This window comes from Diceros bicornis, chromosome 29 (assembly GCF_020826845.1).
Source record: "Diceros bicornis minor isolate mBicDic1 chromosome 29, mDicBic1.mat.cur, whole genome shotgun sequence".
Lineage (NCBI taxonomy): Eukaryota > Metazoa > Chordata > Mammalia > Perissodactyla > Rhinocerotidae > Diceros > Diceros bicornis.
This window is the reverse complement of record NC_080768.1, coordinates 19254754-19275862: the sequence shown is the minus strand read 5'-3', so window position 1 is coordinate 19275862 and position 21109 is coordinate 19254754. Positions and strand designations below refer to the sequence as shown.

The 21109-nt window shown below is 40.9% G+C and overlaps 1 protein-coding gene across 1 annotated transcript; it reads right to left on the bottom strand.

Moving 5' to 3' along the window:
* Nucleotides 1-218: 218 nt before the first annotated feature.
* On the bottom strand, nucleotides 219-5837 carry TRIML1 (tripartite motif family like 1). Its single transcript, XM_058524861.1, has 6 exons — nucleotides 5412-5837; nucleotides 5083-5178; nucleotides 3609-3839; nucleotides 2573-2595; nucleotides 2293-2390; nucleotides 219-808 (listed from the first exon to the last, which is right to left on the bottom strand). Exons 1-6 carry the CDS (start codon nucleotides 5835-5837, stop codon nucleotides 219-221), a joined length of 1464 nt encoding a protein of 487 aa, XP_058380844.1.
* Nucleotides 5838-21109: the final 15272 nt, after the last annotated feature.

The following is a 21109-nucleotide window of genomic DNA, read 5'->3' as shown; positions in this document are numbered from 1 at the left end:
ACGGGGCAGTCTAGATAATAAATTTGGTTAAAGACAGAGGATATGATCAGCTTTCTCCTATTGGTGTCAGAAGTTGATTGTCCAATCTGGCTGCTCATTGTGGGCTCAAGTTAATGGAAATTCTTGAGAGGGGGTTGGGGGGGGCGCTTTTCTTTCAGATCACCTGATGTTAATATTGTCAATGCATTAATCATCTTAATTATAGTCATCTATTGGTCTTAGATGTCATCCTCAGCGAAGGCTCGGGAGCATCTCCCACAGTCATGGCTGTTCAGTGAGCAGATGGTAAGAGGGCCTGTATTTGTCCCTTCATTTGGGAGGCAAGGGGAAAAGATAGGCCTGAGAGCATCTTGGAAAGGGGCTGAAGGGAAGCTGTAGATGAGGGACTCATTTGTCACATTGTAGAATGCTATATGTCCAGATTCGTAGTCTAAGAAAACACCAACCTTATGCACAGGCTCTCTGATATGTTGACCTTTTAAAGGTGATGAGACCCAAAGACTATAATCATCTCCGATTTTTAAGCCTATAAGTGAGAAGAGGTCGCCAGGTGGCTTTGGGAGATTCCCCTTTCTGCTCACTGAGTCCTTGCAGATGCCCACTTCCCACTCAGTCTTGTTTCCCACTTCCACCTCCCAATAGTGCCTCCCACAGGTGAAGATCTGGGCACCCAACACAGCTGCAGACTGGTCAAATCTTTCCGGGTTGTCACGCAACGGCTGTCGCATTCCTCCATGTCTCACACTTTTCAGATCTTCAGACAAGACGAGATAGGCATTGGCTGTGTCTGGATCCAGAGTTATATCTGCTGCATGAGAAGAAAAGAATGGATCTTCATTTGCATTCTTGAAAACCCTCTTGTATGGGTGGAACTTAAATTAAATTCTTAGTATTCAGTCCAGTTTTAAAAAATATAATTTAGGTGAGATGGTGGGGATCTTTGTTTTGTTCTGACCCCTTGTTTCACTGTTTCACAAAACATAGAACCTCTAAAAGGAAAGGGAAGATAGTCATGTGGAGAGTGATATTTAGCCCGCCTAAGAGGGAGAGAGGAATCTCTGAAAATGGAATGGGAGTTGCTCCCTTTACAAGATGGTTTTAGGACTCAGGGTTATTTATCCATGCTGAGCCTTTGTCATTCGTGTTCTCTTCAGCCAATGTTGGTTCTGGTTCTTCAGTTTGGGTGGGAGAGAAACATAGACAGTTATCATTTACTCAACTCCTACTTGGGTTCCAAGCATTTTCTGTACATTATCTCATTCAATCATGGCAAGTATTACTAATTTTCTTTCCACGTTTATAAGGGAGAAAATTGAGGTTCATAAAGGTTAGGATACTGGACAAGATTACAAAGTTACTGAGTGTTTGAACAGCAGTCCCTAGTCAGCATTTTTATTATGTCATGCTAAATGCAGCTTCATATGAGTAGGTGTAACCACTAGTGACCGTTTGATGAAGGGCATTGTGAACCAGTGAGACACCTCCTCTCCCATCCTCCTGAGAGGAAGTCACATAAGAGGCCTCCAATTTTCACTGACTCTCCAGACAAGATTACGTGCCCCTATAAAACAATTTCATACTTTTATTTATAGACCAAAATCTCAATCATAACTAATTATCTGTGTGATTAACGTCTGTCTCGTCAACTTGACTGAAAGTTCTACAAAAGCAAAGGCAGCCTGTCTTATTAATCATTATAAGTAAGCTCGAAGTTCAATAGCATAGTACCAGGCACATAGTAGGCACTAATCAAATATCTGCTGAATCTAACACCCATTAAGCCTTCCTCTGAAGGTCAGATTGTCAACAAGATAGAAGTTGAGAACTAATGCTGACCTGTCTTGGTCTTAGTCAGCCTAAATATCTGGAGTATTCTAAAAGGATTGTTCTTTGAATGTTCCCTCACTGGGACTTGAGTTTAAATCAGCTTTTATCCTAATAAGAACAGAGGTAGAAATGCAGAACCCCCTGAGGAGATGTGTGTGTATATATCAACAAGGGGATGGCATGGACAAAACAGAACAACAAAAACAAACAAAGGAAGGAGGAGGACTCCTTAGACAGAAAACAAAAGCCAGATCAAACATCAATCAAGCACAGAGATGGTCTGTTGCCCCAGCCTTCCCTGGTGATTAGTACTGATTTAGGATGACTTCACTGAGAGCCTGGCACCCAGATGGTGAATATTCTATGTTAGAAGAAGCTACCTAAAGGCTCAGTTTTGCATCCCTTAATATGTACTGAAGTTAACTCTGGAAATCCCTGGAGGTTTGACAAATCAGGTTGACTTACTACTGAATTTTCTCAGCATCTCCCTCATTCCAGTGATGCGGCACAGACTCAGTTCTGTGGTGGTGGCCTCTGGACACTGAAGCAAGAGTGGCTCACTTCTACAAGAGAGCAGAGATGGTCACTCTGTCTCCTCTGCACAGACCCCATGACCTGCTCCAACTTGAGAGTCCAGCTCATTTTGCCCCAACGGCGTGGACATTCTCATCCCCATTCTGATAACCTATTTCATCAGCACCACATCCCTGTGTCTTACATAACTGAACACAGAAGGGAAACCTACCTTTCCAGTGTGCCTCTCACAGCCTAAGGGTACAAAAGAAAGAAGGTTAGCAATTGTGCACTTTGATCACTAGCAAAGACTGAATCCATCGTGGATACAGTCCTTTGCAAATTTCACAGAATCCACTTCTCTTGGCTCTAGAACACCTCGAGTGGGTGAGCATATGGTAGGAAAAAATCCCCTGCTACTTCTAGGAGTGAGTTCTTGTGAACATGAGATGTTCGTTACAATGAGTAGAGACTACTTTGTCCTCTTCTTTTTCTCATAGCATCACTTTGTTAAGAGAACCCCTTGCTGACAAAGGAGCCCAACTATTGCTTCATTATCCAATTCCTCAGGGAGTCAGAGATAAGCTAAGTGGCCAGCAAGAGGGAGACTAAACCTGTGTACAGTTGGAGTGGGTTGTTGGGAAGGCTCTAAATTAAATAGTAGCATTCTGTGGAGCCAGTCCAGGAAAGAGATCTGAAGCTGGAATTAGCTCACATAGCCTATGTTTAAGGAGGTCCAGAGGATGCAGTGGTAGCCTAGGAAGGAAGGAGAGCAAAGATGGTGAGGAATATGGGCTCAGTACACAGAATACCTGGATTTTACTGCCTATTAGCTATTTGAAAAGCAAATTACCTAACTGCCATAGGTCTAAATTATTAAACAAGTGCTACCATAAACCCAGTTTGTAGATAATCACCTATAGTATAGCATTTAACTTCATCAAGTCTTTGTGAAGATGAAATTTAATGTGCCCAGCACATAGTAATTTCTGTTAAAATATTTGACAGAGCTGAGGTCACAGAGAGGGAGGCACAGAAGAAACTGGAGTCATCATCAGGCTTGGTTGGGGTAGGTATTCCTCTATTCTTTTTTCCTCTGCCTCTTCAAGACTTTTCTTATACTAGATGGAATGTTAATTCTTTAGGAAAACTATTTTTGCACTAGAATTTGGTTCTTCAGGTAAATAAACAAAAATGTATTTCATATGAATTGAAATATGATAGGGTACTACGTGGTTTTTGTCCATTAATTTTCCCAATATTCTTACCTCAAAAGATTCTATAATCGAGTTCTGACACGTGGACTCTATCTGTTCAATCATTTTGCTCAGGCTTCTGATTTGCTGGGTCAGTTTGATCTCATTGTCCTGCAGTTTCTTCATGTTCTGTCTTTCCTCCTTTTCCAGTAATTGGAGCTGTAGCTGCTCCTCCTCCTTCAGGAACTGGTGCATTTTTACATATTCTGACACCACAACCTGCTTACAGGTCTTTGTCTCTTCCTGCCGTCACACACACGCACACACACAAACACACATGAACGATATAATAAAGTTAGTAACAGAAACGCCTATGTAGATTTTTAATCCTTACAAAGTCCTAGAGTTCCACTGTGACGGTTCTTGAAAACTGACATATAACATATATTCTAATAACTAGTTGGGTGGATAATTTGATGTTTTAGAAGGTGTGTGTTATAGATACAGTAGCGAAGAAGACCAAAATGTCTATTCCCAGGAGGCTGTCATTCTAGTGGGAAAAATCAAAACTAAACAAAAAAATGTATGATAGGTGGTGATCAGCACCATGATAAAAAAATGAAGTAAGGACACGGGGCTGGTCCTGTGGCCTGGTGGTTAATTCGGCATGCTCTGCTTCAACCCAGTGGCCTGGGTTTGTGGGTTCAGATCCCAGGCGTGGACCTGCACCACTCATCAACCATGCTGTGGCGTCATATACAAAATAGAGGAAGATTGCTATGGATGTTAGCTCAGGGCTATTCTTCCTCAAGCAAAAAAAAAGAGGAAGATTGGCAATGGATGTTAGCTCAGGGTGAATCTTCCCCAGCAAAATAAAATAAATAAAAATAAATAAATAAAGGACAAAAATTATGAAAAATTTTGTGTTCATTTATTCAATGAAAGTAGGCATTGGGTCGCATACTAAGAATAGAAATGAACATCACAAACACTCCCATTTAAGAACTCAGAGTTTACTGGGAGAATCAGATACACACATAGTTTTTAAATATCTAACTAAACATTTAGTTCTTTGCTTTGCTAGGCAGCTCAAATTGAAATCTGTAACTAACCTCAAGCATTTGCTCAGGTGCACTAATTCAAACTACTATTTGCCTTTATTTCCCTCTTTCTTTCTTTTTTATTCGCCCTCTCTTTTTTCCCCCAAAGCATTTGAGAGATTCCTTTCTTATCTGTTTCCATCCTGTGTTATATATCTATAACTTATATTTTAAATAATTATAATCAGAGCCAAAATAGAGGTAGCCACTGAGTTGTCTATGTGCACCAAGAAGGGAAAATTAAGCTGGCCCACGGATGGGGGAATTAAGCTGAGTCCTGAGATTCCCAGGTGGACAAGCAGAGGTAGGCAGCCCAAGGCAAGGATACTACATTGGAAGACTGGGGCTGGAAAATTCTGTCTTTTTTCCCTAGTATTTCACTAAGCATCCCTTTAGTCCTCCTCAGAGAATTGTAGATAAGATGCAAAAGTAAGACAGATACTGACCTTACACAGCATCACTCTCTCCTTCTCATGGGTTAATATAATCTGAGTTTCTTTTTTCTTTTTACACAAAAGATTTAGGATTTCCTGGAGTTTCTCCTGCAATAGAAACAAACTCTCTGTGAGCACCAGCTTGTGAAGGCGACTTGAGGACAAATGACAACAAGATGGGTGGGACGCTAAAACAAAGGATGAAGCAGGATCCACACCAAGTTTGTGGTTTGGTACCTGGAGATCAACACCCATGATTGTCACCGACGGAGAATACTATAGGAGTTAAATGATGGAAACTGATTTGTGTTCTGAGATTTATATTGAACAAACAATATTACCTTGTGATGCTCCTCAGCCTCACTCGAGAGATACACTCTGTTCATTCCATGACATTGGGGTGAGAAAGCGTTTAGACCCTGCTCATCATCAGAGAACACCTTGGTGGCCGCCAGCATTCTCCCATAGCTGCCTTGCTCGCCATCACTCTGCAGCACCTGGGATCTGAGTTGCTTGCCGATGCCAGCCAGCCTCCCCAAACGCTCATTGGGCTGGTAATGAGGGGTGTCCAAGGTCCTCCAGCACTCAGGACAAGATAAAGCAGTGTTATGTTCCTCCCAGCTCTTCAGGAGACACACCAGACAAAAGCTGTGCCCGCACTCAGTGGTCACTGGGCTGGTGAAATAGTCCAAGCAGATAAAACAGGTCAGTTCTTCCCTCAGATTCTCCATCAAATCTGCTGTAGATGTTTTCTCAAGGAAAGACATCAGGGCAAGGTCACGCCTCTGTTCTGGGATTAGAAAAGTCCTCCCTGAGGTTCTGTTGTTTTGCGTTACAAGGGTATGATCAGTTGCTCTGTTGTTACTACAAGAAACTCTCACTCTGCTCTGCGTCTGATTTCACCAATCGACATATACTCTCCCAACACAAAGCCAATTATGACTTAATGTGGAATTCCTGTATGCTGGGTTCATCATCAACCCCAGACTTTTAAGGAATCTCTCAGTGTGCAAGCCACATGAGGAAAGTGAGGACACTTACTCCTAACAGAGTTCTCATTTTAAGAGTTGGTTGTCGTATATAAACAGCACCACAAAACCATTGAGACACATTGGTTTTAAGCTGGAAGGATGGGTAATTTGGTGTAAGCCAGTACAGAGATTTAAATTATGATGATCTTTAATAATATCTGACTTGCAAGTATGGTCCAAATCTTTTAGAAAACTCCACTAATGGCGTCTACTTGAGAAACTGAAGAAGAAACTTGTAATATATGTTCTTTCTCTCATTAGGTCCTTTTCTGTGCCTGAAAACTTTTTATTCCTTTATCAGATACTGTGTGCTTTCATTTTATTCATCACAATAAAATGAGAACAATTCCACTGAAGTATACCCTAACTTTAGATGTACAACGGATTATCAGAGTTATAGTTATTGCTCTGCCCTGCATACCATGGTACTCACCTCTCTGTCATCACAGAAAGCACCTAAAATATTATCCTTGTTGGAAGTTGCCTCAAGAGGCCATTACACTACGGAGCAGATAGAAAGAATTATATTTTAGTATAAATATAATTTTGCTCACTTATTTTCACTCTTTGAAAATGTCTAGACTAGGCTCTCTTAAATGCCTTATCAATTCTTACTGGACAGAAATTAAATGTACAGACATTATTTTTAGACCTACGAAAAAATAAATGTATAGTATGGAGACTGTGTACAATCAGTGCCCAATCCTATAAATTCACTATGCCGTATGCTCATGGGTCAGTTCTTGTTAGGGCCCACCCTCCACTCACTATGTGCCAGAAAGTAGGACCTTAAAAGCTCTTCCTCAGAGTCTAACCAATTCTACCCTGCCACTAAGTTCATCATACCTTATTTCTACTTTTATCTCGTCACTCTCCAGCATGGCAACCTTCCATAGGTCTCCATTACCCATGTTATTCCATTAATTTCTTTCTGACTTTCATGCTTCCAGCTGATCCTTCTTTCTCACTTACCTCTAACAGGATGTTGGGTATTTCCTCATCTTGAACTTTTGTAAAAAGAAGTTTCCTGGCCTGGAATGGTTCTTCCTCCATCTTCCTTTCTCCTAGTCAAAACTCATCTTCTGAAGCGTTAATTTTAAATGTTTTAATCATATGTCCTTTGTATAGCATTTGTGAATTACTGGGATGAGAATTTACGCTAAGTAAAAGAAACAACCAGAGCGAAGAGTTAGACTAGTTTAAATAGGAAGAGGTAGCGTCAGTTTGGGGTCATGAAACCTCTACTGCTTAGATTGCTTCTAGACTAATTACTGGGGCACAGATTCAAAATATTGTTAGGAGTTAGTCTTAAGTAAGGGTCTTGTAAAAAAAAATCTACAATAACACTAACTGCCTTCACTGGAAAAAGGATTTATGAACTACCACCTACATTCAGTGTGTTATTCCCACACAAACCCAGAAGGAGTCTTTAACACTGACGAGGATCATTAGAATAAGCCTTACAATAGAATTACGGTACATCACAGAGCCTGTATTCCAATTTGGAATGGGAAGATTGGCATGTTCTAAGTTGTCACACTGACCTATTCCAAATACATGCCTTTCATAAATTCCTTAACACAATAACCATATCTTATTCATTGGTGACTAGAAGAATTCTTTGCACATAACAAAGGCTCAACTTGTCTGCAAATTAGTTTAAATGAACCAATAGAGGAACCATATTGTTACAGAATCATGGTCTTTTATCTAGCTGGAAGCCAAGAGATCGTATAGTCCAACCACCTTCTATAGATGAAGAAAATTGAGAATCAAATAAATTGAATTCGTTCCCTGAATACTTGCTTACTACACGCATCAGGTCAGGACTAGGAAACTTAGTCTCCTACCTCCCAGTCACTCTCTTTTGTCAACACACTATATTGCACCTCATTTGTTGTCTTGTGAGTGGATGAAAATTTCCAGTTATCTCAATGAAATCAGTACTGCTCAAGTGCTTTCAAAAGAAAATTGGACAGCTGTCGTTGTATCCAAAATCACTGGCTACATTCACTATTGGGAATGCAGACTTCTTTACCATCTCTCTGAACACATTGTCTAGGCTTAATTCATACATGAAGAAGTTCAGAGAGTGGACCAGCCATCCTAAAACACATTCCACCAATCCTCAGGGCATTGCACTGCAGACATGATTTCTGAGATCAACAACTCAAATAGCTTCTTCTCTGGCCTGTCTCCTCCTGAGGAGGTGACAGTAGGGATACCCCTAGAGGTCTGCAGTCATAACTATCACCCACATGCAATTAGGGCTGGAGCATGAAGAAAAGAAGAACCTTAAAGATATAATGAGAGGGGCCGGCCCCGTGGCTTAGCGGTTAAGTGCGCGTGCTCTGCTACTGGCAGCCTGGGTTCGGATCCTGGGCGTGCACCGATGCACTGCTTCTCCAGCCATGCTGAAGCCGCGTCCCACATACAGCAACTAGAAGGATGTGCAACTGTGACATACAACTATCTGCTGGGGCTTTGGGGAGAAAAAAGGAGGAGGATTGGCAATAGATGTTAGCTCAGAGCCGTTCTTCCTCAGCAAAAAGAGGAGGATTAGCATGGATGTTAGCTCAGGGCTGATCTCCCTCACAAAAAAAAAAAAAAAAAAAAGATATAATGAGGGCATATTTATTGGTGAAGGCAGTGGGCTAGATGGAGACCTATTTGAAAATATCTTGCTTGAAAGCCTGGTCCTAAAAATATGTCTGTCATTTCACATCAGTGTGGAAAAGATAGATTATCCAACAAATGGTTTAGGACACATGAGGGTAGCCATCTGGAAAAAAACAACAACAACAACAAAGTTGGATCTCTACCTAACAACTTACACCAAGTATTCCAGGGGTGTGTGTGTGTGTGTGTGTGTGTGTGTGTGTGTACATATATATGTATGTATTTTCCCCACTCTAGTCATGAATTTCTACTCATATTATTTCCCTTTGTATTGCTTTTTTCGCCTTATTTATTATATTATTTTATTTTTGTATGCATTTTTGTTCTACAATACCCCACATCTATTTAGCAAATAAGGAACATACTTGTTAAACATGTGGCCAATTATTGTGTCCAAAGAGTAAAGCACATCATAAGAGGAGATAATTGGTAACATAACAGAAATTTAAAATGGACTGCTTAGGGAAGGCTTTTCAAAGCGTATTTCAGAGCTTAGACACCACTAAGGAAAAGATTATAAATTTAAACAACTAAAAATGAAAGACTTCCATATAACAAAGTAAATAAATAACCAAATACATTTTTTAAAGATTTTATTTATTTATTTTTCCCCCAAAGTCCCAGTAGATAGTTGTCTGTCATAGCTGCACATCCTTCCAGCTGCTGCATGTGGGACGCGGCCTCAGCATGGCCGGAGGAGCGTCGCGTTGGCGCGCACCCGGGATCCGAACCCCGGGCCGCCAGCAGCGCAGCGTGCGCACCCAACCGCTAAGCCACAGGGCCGGCCCTCAAATATATTTTTTAAACGGCAACCTAGGAAGACAATTTGGAACATATGCATCGAATACCGAATCTAAATTATGAAGAGGTCTTACATGAATGTATACTTAAAAATAATAGCTCTTATTACTATATAGCCATTTTAAAAATAACAGATCTAATTATATACACTGACATGATATGACATCCATTATTTGCTATTAAGGGGAAAATACATTTTGCCCCCTCAAAATAGTTTAAATATAAATAATAAAAATTAGGTTATATATGTATGTATTTTTTTTCCTCCAGAAATGAGGTCATGCTAAAGATGTTGATAATGTATCTGTGTACATGAAGGTAGAAAAAGTATGGAATTTCATGGATATGACATCAAAAGCACAGACAACAAAAGCAAAAACAGACAAGTGGGACTACATCAAACTAAAAAGCTTCTGCACAGCAAAGGAAATAACCAACAGAGTGAAAAAGAACCCAGTGGAATGGGAGAAAATATTTGCAAGCCATATATCGAATACAGGATTAGCTTCTAAAATATATAAGGAACTCTTACAATTCAATTAGGGAAAAAAAACTGATAACAGGCTAAAGACTTGAATAGACATTTTTCCAAAAAGACCTAGAGAAGACCAACAGGTACATGAAACGATGCTCAATGTCACTAATCATAGGGAAATGCAAATCAAAACCACAATGAGATATCACCCCACATCTGTCAGGATGACTATTATTTAAAAAAAAAAAAAAAAAAAAGGCAAGTGTTGGTGAGGATGTAGAGACTGGAACCTTGCATAGTGTTGGTGGGAATGCAAAATGGTGCAGCCACTGTGGAAAAAATATGGAGATTGCTTTAAAAATTAAAAATAGAACTCACAGGGGCTGGCCCCACGGCGTAGAGGTTCCAGTCCCACGGCGTAGAGGTTAAGTGGCCGTGCTCCGCTGCTGGCAGACCGGGTTCGGATCCCGGGCCCGCATCAACACATCTGTTGTCTGGCCATGCTGTGGCGGCGTACCACATAAAGTGGAGGAAGATGGGCACAGATGTTAGCTCAGGGCCAGTCTTCCTCAGCAAAAAGAGGAGGATTGGCATGGATGTTAGCTCAGGGCTGATCTTCCTCACAAAAATTAAAAAAAAAATAGAACTATCATACAATCCAGCAATTCCACTTCTGGGTATTTATCCAAAAGAATTTAAATCAAGATCTCAAAGAGATATTAGCGTTCCAATGTTCATTGCAGCACTATCACAATAGGTAAGGTGTGGAAACAACCTAAATGTCCGTTGATGGATGAATGGATAAAGAAAATGTGATATATACACAAAATGGAATATTATTCAGCCTTTGAAAAGATGGAAATCCTGCCACATGAGACAACATGGACGGACTTGGAGGATATTATGCTAAGTGAAATAAACCAATTACAGAAGGTCAAAGACTACATGTTCCATTTATATGAGGTATCTAAAATAATAAAACTCATAGAATAAGAAAGTAAAATGGCAGTTGCCAGGGGCTGGGAGGAGGGGGAAATGGCGAGTTCCTAATCAAGTGCCATGAAGTCTCAATTATGCAAGATAAACAAGTTCTAGAAACCTCCAGTACAAAAGTGTGCCTATATTGTACAACAATACTGTCTTGTAAACTTAAATTTTTAAGAGGGTAAATCTCATGTCAAGTGTTCTTATCACAATAAAATTAATTAAAAAAAAAAAAACAGAAAAAAGAGTATGAAAAGATATGCACCAAACTGGCAAAGTTTGGTGTGGTGAGATTGGAGCATTGGAAGGAATCTCTTTTACTTCTTTTTTTTTTTAATACTTTTTTATTTTTTTTAATTTTATTTATTTATTTTTCCCCCAAAGCCCCAGTAGATAGTTGTATGTCATAGCTGCACATCCTTCTAGTTGCTGTACGTGGGACGTGGCCTCAGCATGGCCGGAGAAGCGGTGTGTCAGTGCGCGCCCGGGATCTGAACCCCGGGCTGTCAGCAGCGGAGCGCACCCACTTAACCGCTAAGCCATGGGGCCGGCCCCTCTTTTACTTCTTTATTATACAAATTTTTGTATGAAAGTACAGACTTTTTTACCTTTTAATGTGTTTTCAGCATTTTTCCAGTAAAGATATATTGGAGAATGGGGTAGGAGCAAAGAATGTAAGGTGTGACTTGCTGTAAACCAATTAATGAGGTAATTTTCTTCAGGTTGAGGAGTGACAGCATCTCAGATGATTGGTTTCAGCTGTGATATAATAAAAGTTTTTTTATGATTTTGTGATTTCCATACAGTTTTTATTTATTCAGCTAATAGGTATTGAGTCTATAATATACATGAAGCAATGAGCTCAGTGCTGAAAGTAATGTAAATATGACTGAACATTGTTTTTCTTCTTTGGGAGCAGGAGATATGTGTGCAAAAAAGAAAAACTACAAAGCATTAAAAGATATGTGTCTTAAGAGTGGTAGAATTTAAATTTATTAACTGTTTTGGCATTTTAATGGAGGGAATATTTCATTCTTGCTGGAACTTCAATCAGGGAGAACTTCTTGGGAGAAATGGTGTTTGATCTGGACCTTTAAACGAAGGCTTAAGTACCTTTCAAATGAAGGAATAGCTACTCTTTAGAAGTGAGAAAACTGGAAGTATTTGAAGAATAAGATACATGGTCTGATGGTGGGTCAAATATTACAATAACAAAAAATCTAAATTGTAACATTCTTTTTTATCTCACAAATATTAAAAGACCGAATTCAGCTTGAAAATATTCATTTTTATTATTTTATTTTATTTTTTTTGTGAGCAAGATCAGGCCTGAGCTAACATCCATGCTAATCCTCCTCTTTTTTTTTTGCTGAGGAAGACTGGCTCTGAGCTAACATCTATTGCCAATCCTCCTCCTTTTTTTCCCCAAGCCCCAGTAAATAGCTGTGTGTCATAGTTGCACATCGTTCTAGTTGCTATATGTGGGACGTGGCCTCAGCATGGCAGGAGAAGCGGTACGTCTGTGTGGGCCCGGGATCCGAACCCAGGCTGCCAGTAGCGGAGCACACGCTTAACTGCTAAGCCACGGGGCTGGCCCCCATTTTAATTATTTTTTATAGGTAGCATGTTGGTCCTACCAGCAACACCTGGAGGCTAGAGCATTGCAGGAGGGCGTACAGGTGCTGTAACTTAATAGACTCAGAAGTTGTTACCCAGCTGCTTCTGCTGAGTTACCAGGGTTGGCCGCCGAGGATTGCCTTCCAGAACTTTGACAACTTACACATCTTATGTGAGACTTTAAGGTGAAGTGTTTTTTGTTTTTGTTTTTTTTTGTGTGAGGAAGATTAGCCTTGCACTAACATCTGCTGCCAATCCTCCTCTTTTTGCTGAGGAAGATTGGCCCCGGGCTAACATCTGTGCCCATCTTCCTCTACTTTACATGTGGGAAGCCTGCCACAGCACGGCTTGATAAGTTGTCCCAGGTCTGCACCTGGGATCCAAACCCACGTACCCCAGGGCACCGAAGCAGAGTGCTTAACCACTAAGCCACCAGGCTGGACCCAAATTGAGGTGTTTTGTTTGTTTGTTTGTTTTTGTGGAGAATAAACCCTTTATTTTTCATCTCTTAGCTTTAAGAAAAGTTAACTGTTGAAAATGTACTTGTTCTAGGCTTCATGCTGAATTCTTTATGTACTTTGTCTCTTAAAGAGATAGAAAGGGAAGCCAAAGGAAACTGTATGAGTTGGGAAGCCTGAGCAGAAATTTTTAAAAGCAGTTCAAACAAATATTGACATATAAGAATAAAAAGGCATAGTCGATTAAATTTGGGATGGGCTATTAACTTTTTAATGGGGAGTATGGTATTTGAGATTATTACAGATAAATAATTTGAGTTACTATGTGAATAGGATTTAATGTCAGTAAAGGATAATGCCCAATTTTTTTTAAAAAAAACCTTAAGAGTGCAAAGGTCACTTGTTTTGTGTCTTCTGTCATATGACACTCTTTATGAGATGCTTGTCACTTAATTCTGCAGGAATTATTAACCATCTTTACATTCTAGGTGGTGTACTTCACCCAGTAGACTAGAAAAATGTTAAGTTATCATCCCACATTAGACTAGTACTTTATAGGTAAGGAAACAGATGCTTATGTGTATACATGTTGCTTCCTCATCTTTTTAATGGGGGAGTCCACTTTTTGCTTTTGTCAAGGAAATCTTAACATTTAGTCATAAGATTCTCTCACCATAAAACAGTATCTTTAGGGGAAAAAAAAAATGAGACTATAGCTAGCACAAAAAGAGAGCACTGGCTCTGTGCCAAGCACCATTCTCAACACTTCTAGATATTTATTTATTTAATTCTCCCAACAGCCCTATGATGTAGACATTAGTTTCAGACCCATTTGCAAATGAGAAAACAAACTCTAGTTATGAAACTTTCCTTTGACTCACAGAGGTGCTCTAACTTCAGAGGCCATGCTATTACCCACAGAACTACGCTGCCATTTCCACAGCATTGAATGAGCCACAAACATTAAACTCAACGAGTTTAGGGGCCAGCCCGATGGCGCAAGCGGTTAAGTGCTTGTGCTCTGCTGCGGCGGCCTGGGGTTCGCTGGTTCGGATCCCGGGCATGCATGACGCACTGCTTGTCAAGCCATGCTGTGGTGGCGTCCCAGATAAAGTGGAGGAAGATGGGCACGGATGTTAGCCCAGGGCCAGTCTTCCTCAGCAAAAAAAGAGGAGGATTGTCACATGTTAGCTCAGGGCCGATCTTCCTCACACACACACAAAAAAGGGGGGGGCCAGCCCTGTGGCGTAGCAGTTAAGTGCGCACGCTCTGCTGCTGGCGGCCAGGGGTCAGATCCTGGGCGCGCACCGACGCATCTCTTGTCAAGCCATGCTGTGGTGGCGTCCACAAGATGGGCACGGATGTTAGCCCAGGGCCAGTCTTCCTCAGCAAAAAGAGGAGGATTGGCATAGATGTTAGCTCAGGGCTGATCTTCCTCACAAAAAAAAAAAAAACTCAACGAGTTTACAACTGTGACCAACAACGTGTTTGCTGGTTGTGCAAGGATCCAGTCAAGTCAACTGAAGGTGGATGGGGCTGTGTCTCCCCCGCTAACTCTCCAATGGTAATTGGTACCAGATCCAGCCAGGTGGCGCTCCTCACATGTGTGTGTACTGTGTATTGTTTGCAGCCACAGATGTTGAGGTCAGAAGGGAGCACTTCTAGGTAAATCTGTGACATAGCTTTTTTAAAAGAACCAGTGGACTCTCCTGAGAAACAAATTGACACCTTCTGCACCACCCTTGCCCTTTCTTGGTTACTGAGGTGCAAAGACCTAAGAAAATATCTGTTGGGCCAGGGTGCCAATACAGTTGGAGAGAACCCTAAAGAATGGGGTCTTAGCCATAGTTGGGAATTCATGCATTGTAGGAACTCATTCCAATAACCAGATACTATGTAAGTGTCCTTGGAGAAAATGTTGCAAGTATAAGAACTAAGAGCTAAATGTCGGCCCGGCCCGGTGGCACAAGTGATTAAGTGCGTGCGCTCCGCTGCGGCTGCCCAGGGTTCGCCAGTTTGGATCCCGGGCGCGCACCGACGCACCGCTTGTCGGGCCATGCTGTGGAGGCGTCCCATATAAAGTGGAGGAAGATGGGCATGGATGTTAGCCCAGGGCCAGTCTTCCTCAGCAAAAAGGGGAGGATTGGCAGCTGTTAGCTCAGGGCCAATCCTCTTCACACACGCACAAAAAAGAGCTAAATGTCTTTAAGGAGCTGGGACACCAGGGGCCAGGCAATGCTGTGATAGTGAACAAATCTAAAGAAAGCTAAAGAAAGAGTTTTAGGAATATTTCGGAAGAACACCCCCAAAAGACTGAAATCTTCGCTGGCAGAGCAACTGGGGACACAAAACGTATTGTGTGGTCACAGGCTGGGCTAGGACACGGGATTTCACATTTGCTCCCTTCTGGATGCCCCATCATGCCTCCTTAAGCACTTCCAGTCTCAGAGTTGTAGTCGCAAACTTTGTCCCGTATATGAATCTCCTGAGAACTTCGTCAACACCTGAAGCCTATGGCCTACCTCCAGAAGTCTGATTGAATTCATATAGTGCCCTAATTGGAACAGAGTACTTGGCTGGTGGTGGTTCTCAGCAACACCTAGAACTTCTTGGAAATGTAAACTCTTAGGCCTCACCCCAGACCTACTGAATCAGAAATTTGGGAGAGGGGGGCAGCAATCTGCTTTAACAAGCCTTCCAGAGGATTCTGATGCACTCTAAAGTTTGCAAGCCACAGGTTTAGGCATCACAATTATTATAGCTCTCCAGATGATTCTAACATGCAATGAAATTTAAGAACCACAATGTTAATGAATAAAACTACCCTACAAAGACTAGGTTCCAGAGCAGCTGTAGGCTGGTCCCTTGGTCATGCTTTTATGCTGCCTCTTACCAAAACCATCTGTCTCCCTCCCCTTCTTAGAAACAAGAGTTCGTAGCATGAATGTGGATGGAGAATAACATTTTGGGACAGGTCTAGGTTAGAGGACTTAGAATCCTAGACAACTTCTCAATGGGGTAGGAATGGTAATCAAAAAGACAGCATTGAGTGACGGAGAAAATGAAAGAATGTGATCATGAGCTGAAGATAAACTTCTGATCTTGCAAAAGAACAGGTTGGAATGAGTGAATTTTTCTTCTTCTTAATCCTTCTCTGCCTTCCTGAAAAGGACAATGGCTGCCTCGGATCTACCGGATTTCCTGGAAAAGCTGACTTGTTCTGTTTACACTATTTGACCAAACCACCTGCAATCGAAAGTCGATACAAGTCTTGCTACCAATGCCTCTTAAGAGATTGGAAGGAAAGCCCCACTTGCCGCACCTGCTTTAAGTGCAAAGATATTTACAAGGTGAGAGATCCAAAGTGTAACTTGCAGCTGGTGATGACAGCTGAGATAGCAAAGTCCTCACGTAATGGATTTAAAGACTAGCGTATGTGAGATACACCAAGAAAAACTGAAGAGGTTCTGTGCGATAGATCAGATGGTCCTCTGTGAAATCTGTTTTCTGTCTTGGGAACAGGAGTCTCGCAGTGTTTACCACTGAGAAGGCAAAAGGAATCTTCAAGGTAGGATAAGATTGTCTTCTCTTTCAAAATTCCAAGGGTTCATTCTCATTCATTCTTTCCTTCTTTAATATCTTGGATCTTCAAAGTGAGACACATTTAAATCATTTTTCCATCCCTGACCTGTCAACCATGAAGGCAGGAGCCCCAAAGACCTTGTTTTGACTAGGAGTAATTAATTTTCACTTTGTAACTCATGAATAAATTTGTAACTTTTATCTTATAGATCTAGAATAGCAAATTTCAGGAGGAGTTAATAGTGATCTTTCCTTTTCAGAACGAGGTCCAAGAAATCCTCAATCTCATATACAAGGCATTAGAGTCTCCCAAGAGAGATCTTGGAAGAGAAAAATGAACAGGGAAGTATACCTGAGGCTCTGCTGGATAAGGATGGCCACAGGCTCAAGGAGGAGGCTTCAGTGAGTCCAGGGTCATAGGTTGTAGCTCCACCTTTACCACAGCATGCAAATACCAGACTGCTCAAACGTGAGGGCCCGAACTGTACCAAAGGCTGGAAAATAAGTTCCTGCCTCCAGGAAGCTAGCCATATGAAGGAGCCAGAAAAGTAATTGGACAGTCATGATCTAGAACCTATGGTGCAATGGCTGTAGTGTGTGTATATATAAAGAAACCAAACTCAGGCATAATTTCTAAGACATACTTAAGGATTCTGCCTAAAGGTGCTTCAACTCTAATAGGGTTTCAGGGAACAGGAAGGTCCTGATATATACAATGGAAGACACTTATATACAAAGGCCTGGAGGTAGGAGTAACTCAAACTCGTCAGTAAACTACAGTTGCTTGAGAGAAGATAGGCAGGACCTTGTAAACCTAAAGACATTTTGTTTAAGTTCATATCCACTACAGTGTTAAGAGACTGGCATGATCAATTTTTTTTCCACGTTGGTTGCAGTATAGTTGGTTGCAGTGCTCAGCTAAAAGCTGAACTGGGGCAATGGCAGTGGGGATGGAGAGAAATGGACTTACTAATGATGTATAATGGAGACTAGCTATCTTAGTCTTTTTGGGCTGCTATAACAAAACCATTGACTGGGCAGCTTATAAACAACAAACATTACCTTCTCACAGTTCTGGAGGCTGGAAGTCCAAGATCAGGGTGCCAGCATGGTCACATTCTAGTGGGGCCTTCTTCCTGGTTCTTGCTGTGTCTTCACATGGTAGAAAGGATTAGGGAGCTCTGTGGGATCTTTTTGATAAGAGCACTGATCCCATTCATGAGGGCTTCACCCTCATGATCTAATCACCTCCCAAAGGCCCCTGTCTCCTAATACCATCACATCGGGGATTATGATATCAATATATGAACATTGAGGGGATACAAACATTCAGACCATAGCAGGAGCTAAGTCTTGGTGATTAACTGTAGAAATATGAAGAAGATAATCATTGATAACACCGATATCTTTGAACAACTGAGTGGCTGTAGTTGCCTTTGACATAGGGAGAAAATGGGGTGTGTGTATATATATGAGACTCTAATAAACTTCATTTTGGGCATGTTGACTCTGAGGTGCCTGCATGATCTCTGAATAGAGATTTCCAGCAATCAGTATATATAAACCTATCAGGCTGAAGATCAGCAGAAAGATCTAAACTAGAGATAAAGGTTCAGCATACAGAAGATAACTGAAGACTAGGGAACAGATAAAGCCCAGGGAGAATATATAGAATGAAAAGTTTTGCTTGAAATGACCATAGAAGGCAAGATAAATTCAAAATTCAATTAGATATCAAACATCCTTGGGAACTGGGACTAGAAATTGACTATGGGGCTAGAAATAGCATTTTCCAAAATGCGAAACAATGGAGTTGAAATAAGAAAGTCACATTGTTTCAAACATGACTTTTTCCCAGCACATTATAGTTTTGCTCCAAATAAGAACAATTGAAGGTGAAGTTCACAAACACAGCCAAATGCAGCAAGCCATGCATGTGGTCACTTCTCCACTACCGTAATGACCCTTCACCCTACACTCCTCTTGACTCAGTTTAACCAGATACCATCTTAGAGATGCTTATTTTGTGGTTCCCATGTGCATTTTTCCCTTGCCACCCTAACTCCACAGCTTTGACCCTTCCCTAAACCTCCTATCAAATAACTTTCACTTTTTGAAAAAAGCTGTATCAATTGTCAATATATTTGTTTTTTGTTAGTTCATGTCTTTGACTCTACTGTATGACTTTCTTTTTCTAAAGGGCTGTTAATATTTTTATGAGCATCTGGTTCAAGTTGTGAAGGGATTGAGCATTCCACTTCAACACTTACAGAATCACTATTAGCGCATGATTTGGCAGAGTGTGAGGTGTCTTTTTTAGGAAAACGCATCACATAGCAGAAATGCCTATATAGAAAAAATGCAGCATTCCATCAAGATCAAGCTAGATTTAAATGAAGAAGACACTTAAGTATATTGAGTCAAGGAAAAATGTCCTGCAAAAATCTATCAAGTGACGTGTGTATGTTGAGAGGGAGGTGTGTCTTAAGCTTCAGGAATAGAAAGCTTCAAGTGAGGTCACCACATTATGGGGTCACTAATGTAGTGAATAAATTTCAGAATGTCCTGCCAGGGTGTCTGACAAGATCCCAGTGAGTATCCTGGTCATTATGACACATCCAGTCTTTATGCCACTTTTAAGTAGGCTGCAAAGAAACTGCCAAAAAAAAATCATATAGGAGGGGATTAATCAGAATCATGTGTGACGTCAATTTCCTCCGTGGTACTGAGGAAACACCCTGGGTGTCCACAGCCTCAGTGCTCAACCCGACTGAGGTTCCCAGCCAAATGTAACCTCACTCAACCAAGAAGCTAACTTTTTCCTAGTGGATTAGCACCTTTTAACTAAAGAAAGAAATATAACCAGACTCTTAATATTTTTGTACTGAGCATGTAAAATCTATTCAGTGTCACGTGTAATGTTCCAGAGAACATGGTTTATAGTAATAGCCACATGACTCTGATTTCAAACATACAGTTGAGTCACTGATTTAGATTTGTGATTCTAAGGGATCCAAATATATACAAAGAATTGTGATATTTAAGAACTTCAGGTCCACTATTTTTATAAGCTTAATTTATCACTTACAAGAATTTCCATGCTTAGGGAGGGTTTTTTAAGTCCAACAATTAAAGTATTTGAAGATATTGTCTATATTAAGCTGATAACCGTAGCCTGACTACATGAAATGGTTTAGTTTTATAAATGGGATCAAACATAACGCCTTTTGAGTCAAGTTTGCTAGAATTATATAACAAGACAAAACTAAAGTCTTAAAAAGACATATTTTTGAGTTTGGTTTTATAAATACAAAACTTCCAAATAGTCTAAGTGCCCTTGAGGCATCCTCTACCCCAAATTCATGTGTCATATAGGAAGCTCCATGATGGAGCCACGGGAAACACTAATACTTTAAAAGTTTTGAAAGAATGAGACAAAACACATCTAGATGATAAGAAGGAAGCAAAAGATGTGTGTGTTCTGTACTTGACAATAGCTTTCCCTTCAAACCACCAGTCATTTTAAAGAAGAAATCAACCTTTCACAGGGCTGAAATTAAAATGTTGGCTGGGATGTACTCTCATCCGGAGTTCTGGGTCTTCCAAGTTCATTTAGATTATGGGCAGAGTTTACTTCCCTGAGGTTGTAGGACTGAGGACCCCATTTTCTTGTTGTCAGGTAAGGGTTGCTCTCAGCTCCACTGAGGTCACTCCCAGATCCATGCCATGTGTCCCCCATCCATCTCCCAAGCCTCTCGTCCTTCATGTAGAATTTTTCTCCCCACCAAGAACCCAGCACTCTTTATGGGCTCACTTGATTAGGTCAGGCCCATTTAAGCTAAGCTCCCTCTCAAGTTCAGCTGATTAATTACATCTGCAAAATCCCTTCACATCAGCACCCAGACTAGTGTTTGACTAAAAAACTGGGAGAAGGTCTGGAGGGAAAGGGTGGGAATTTCAGAGGCCTTCTCAGAATTCTGTCTACCAAGGTGTCATTCTATATCTTCCTTATTTCAGGCAGGGCTTACTTACTGAGGGAGTCCAATGAAGGAAGGGAATGAGGAAAAATCTTTTCTTGGCATTGCCAAAAGTAACTCTGTCTTTATTCACGGGCACCATTCCAAGATTAACTTTCTCAACTTTGAAAGCCTTGACTATGCCACAAAGATGGTTAGAATGGATGAGAGGATTTTCAGGTAAGGCTCAGCAATATGAAATGGAGCTGTCTTAACAACAACAGAGGCCTGGATTCTCTGTAGTTCCATCATCATACTACTTCTCCACACTTGGAGCAGTGAATAGAAAAGACCACTGCTTATCCATAAAGGACTAAAATCAAATGAAAATGTTCCTGGTACATAGAGCTTGGATATAAATATTGGCTTCTTCCTACCCTCTCTTTCCAGGAACTG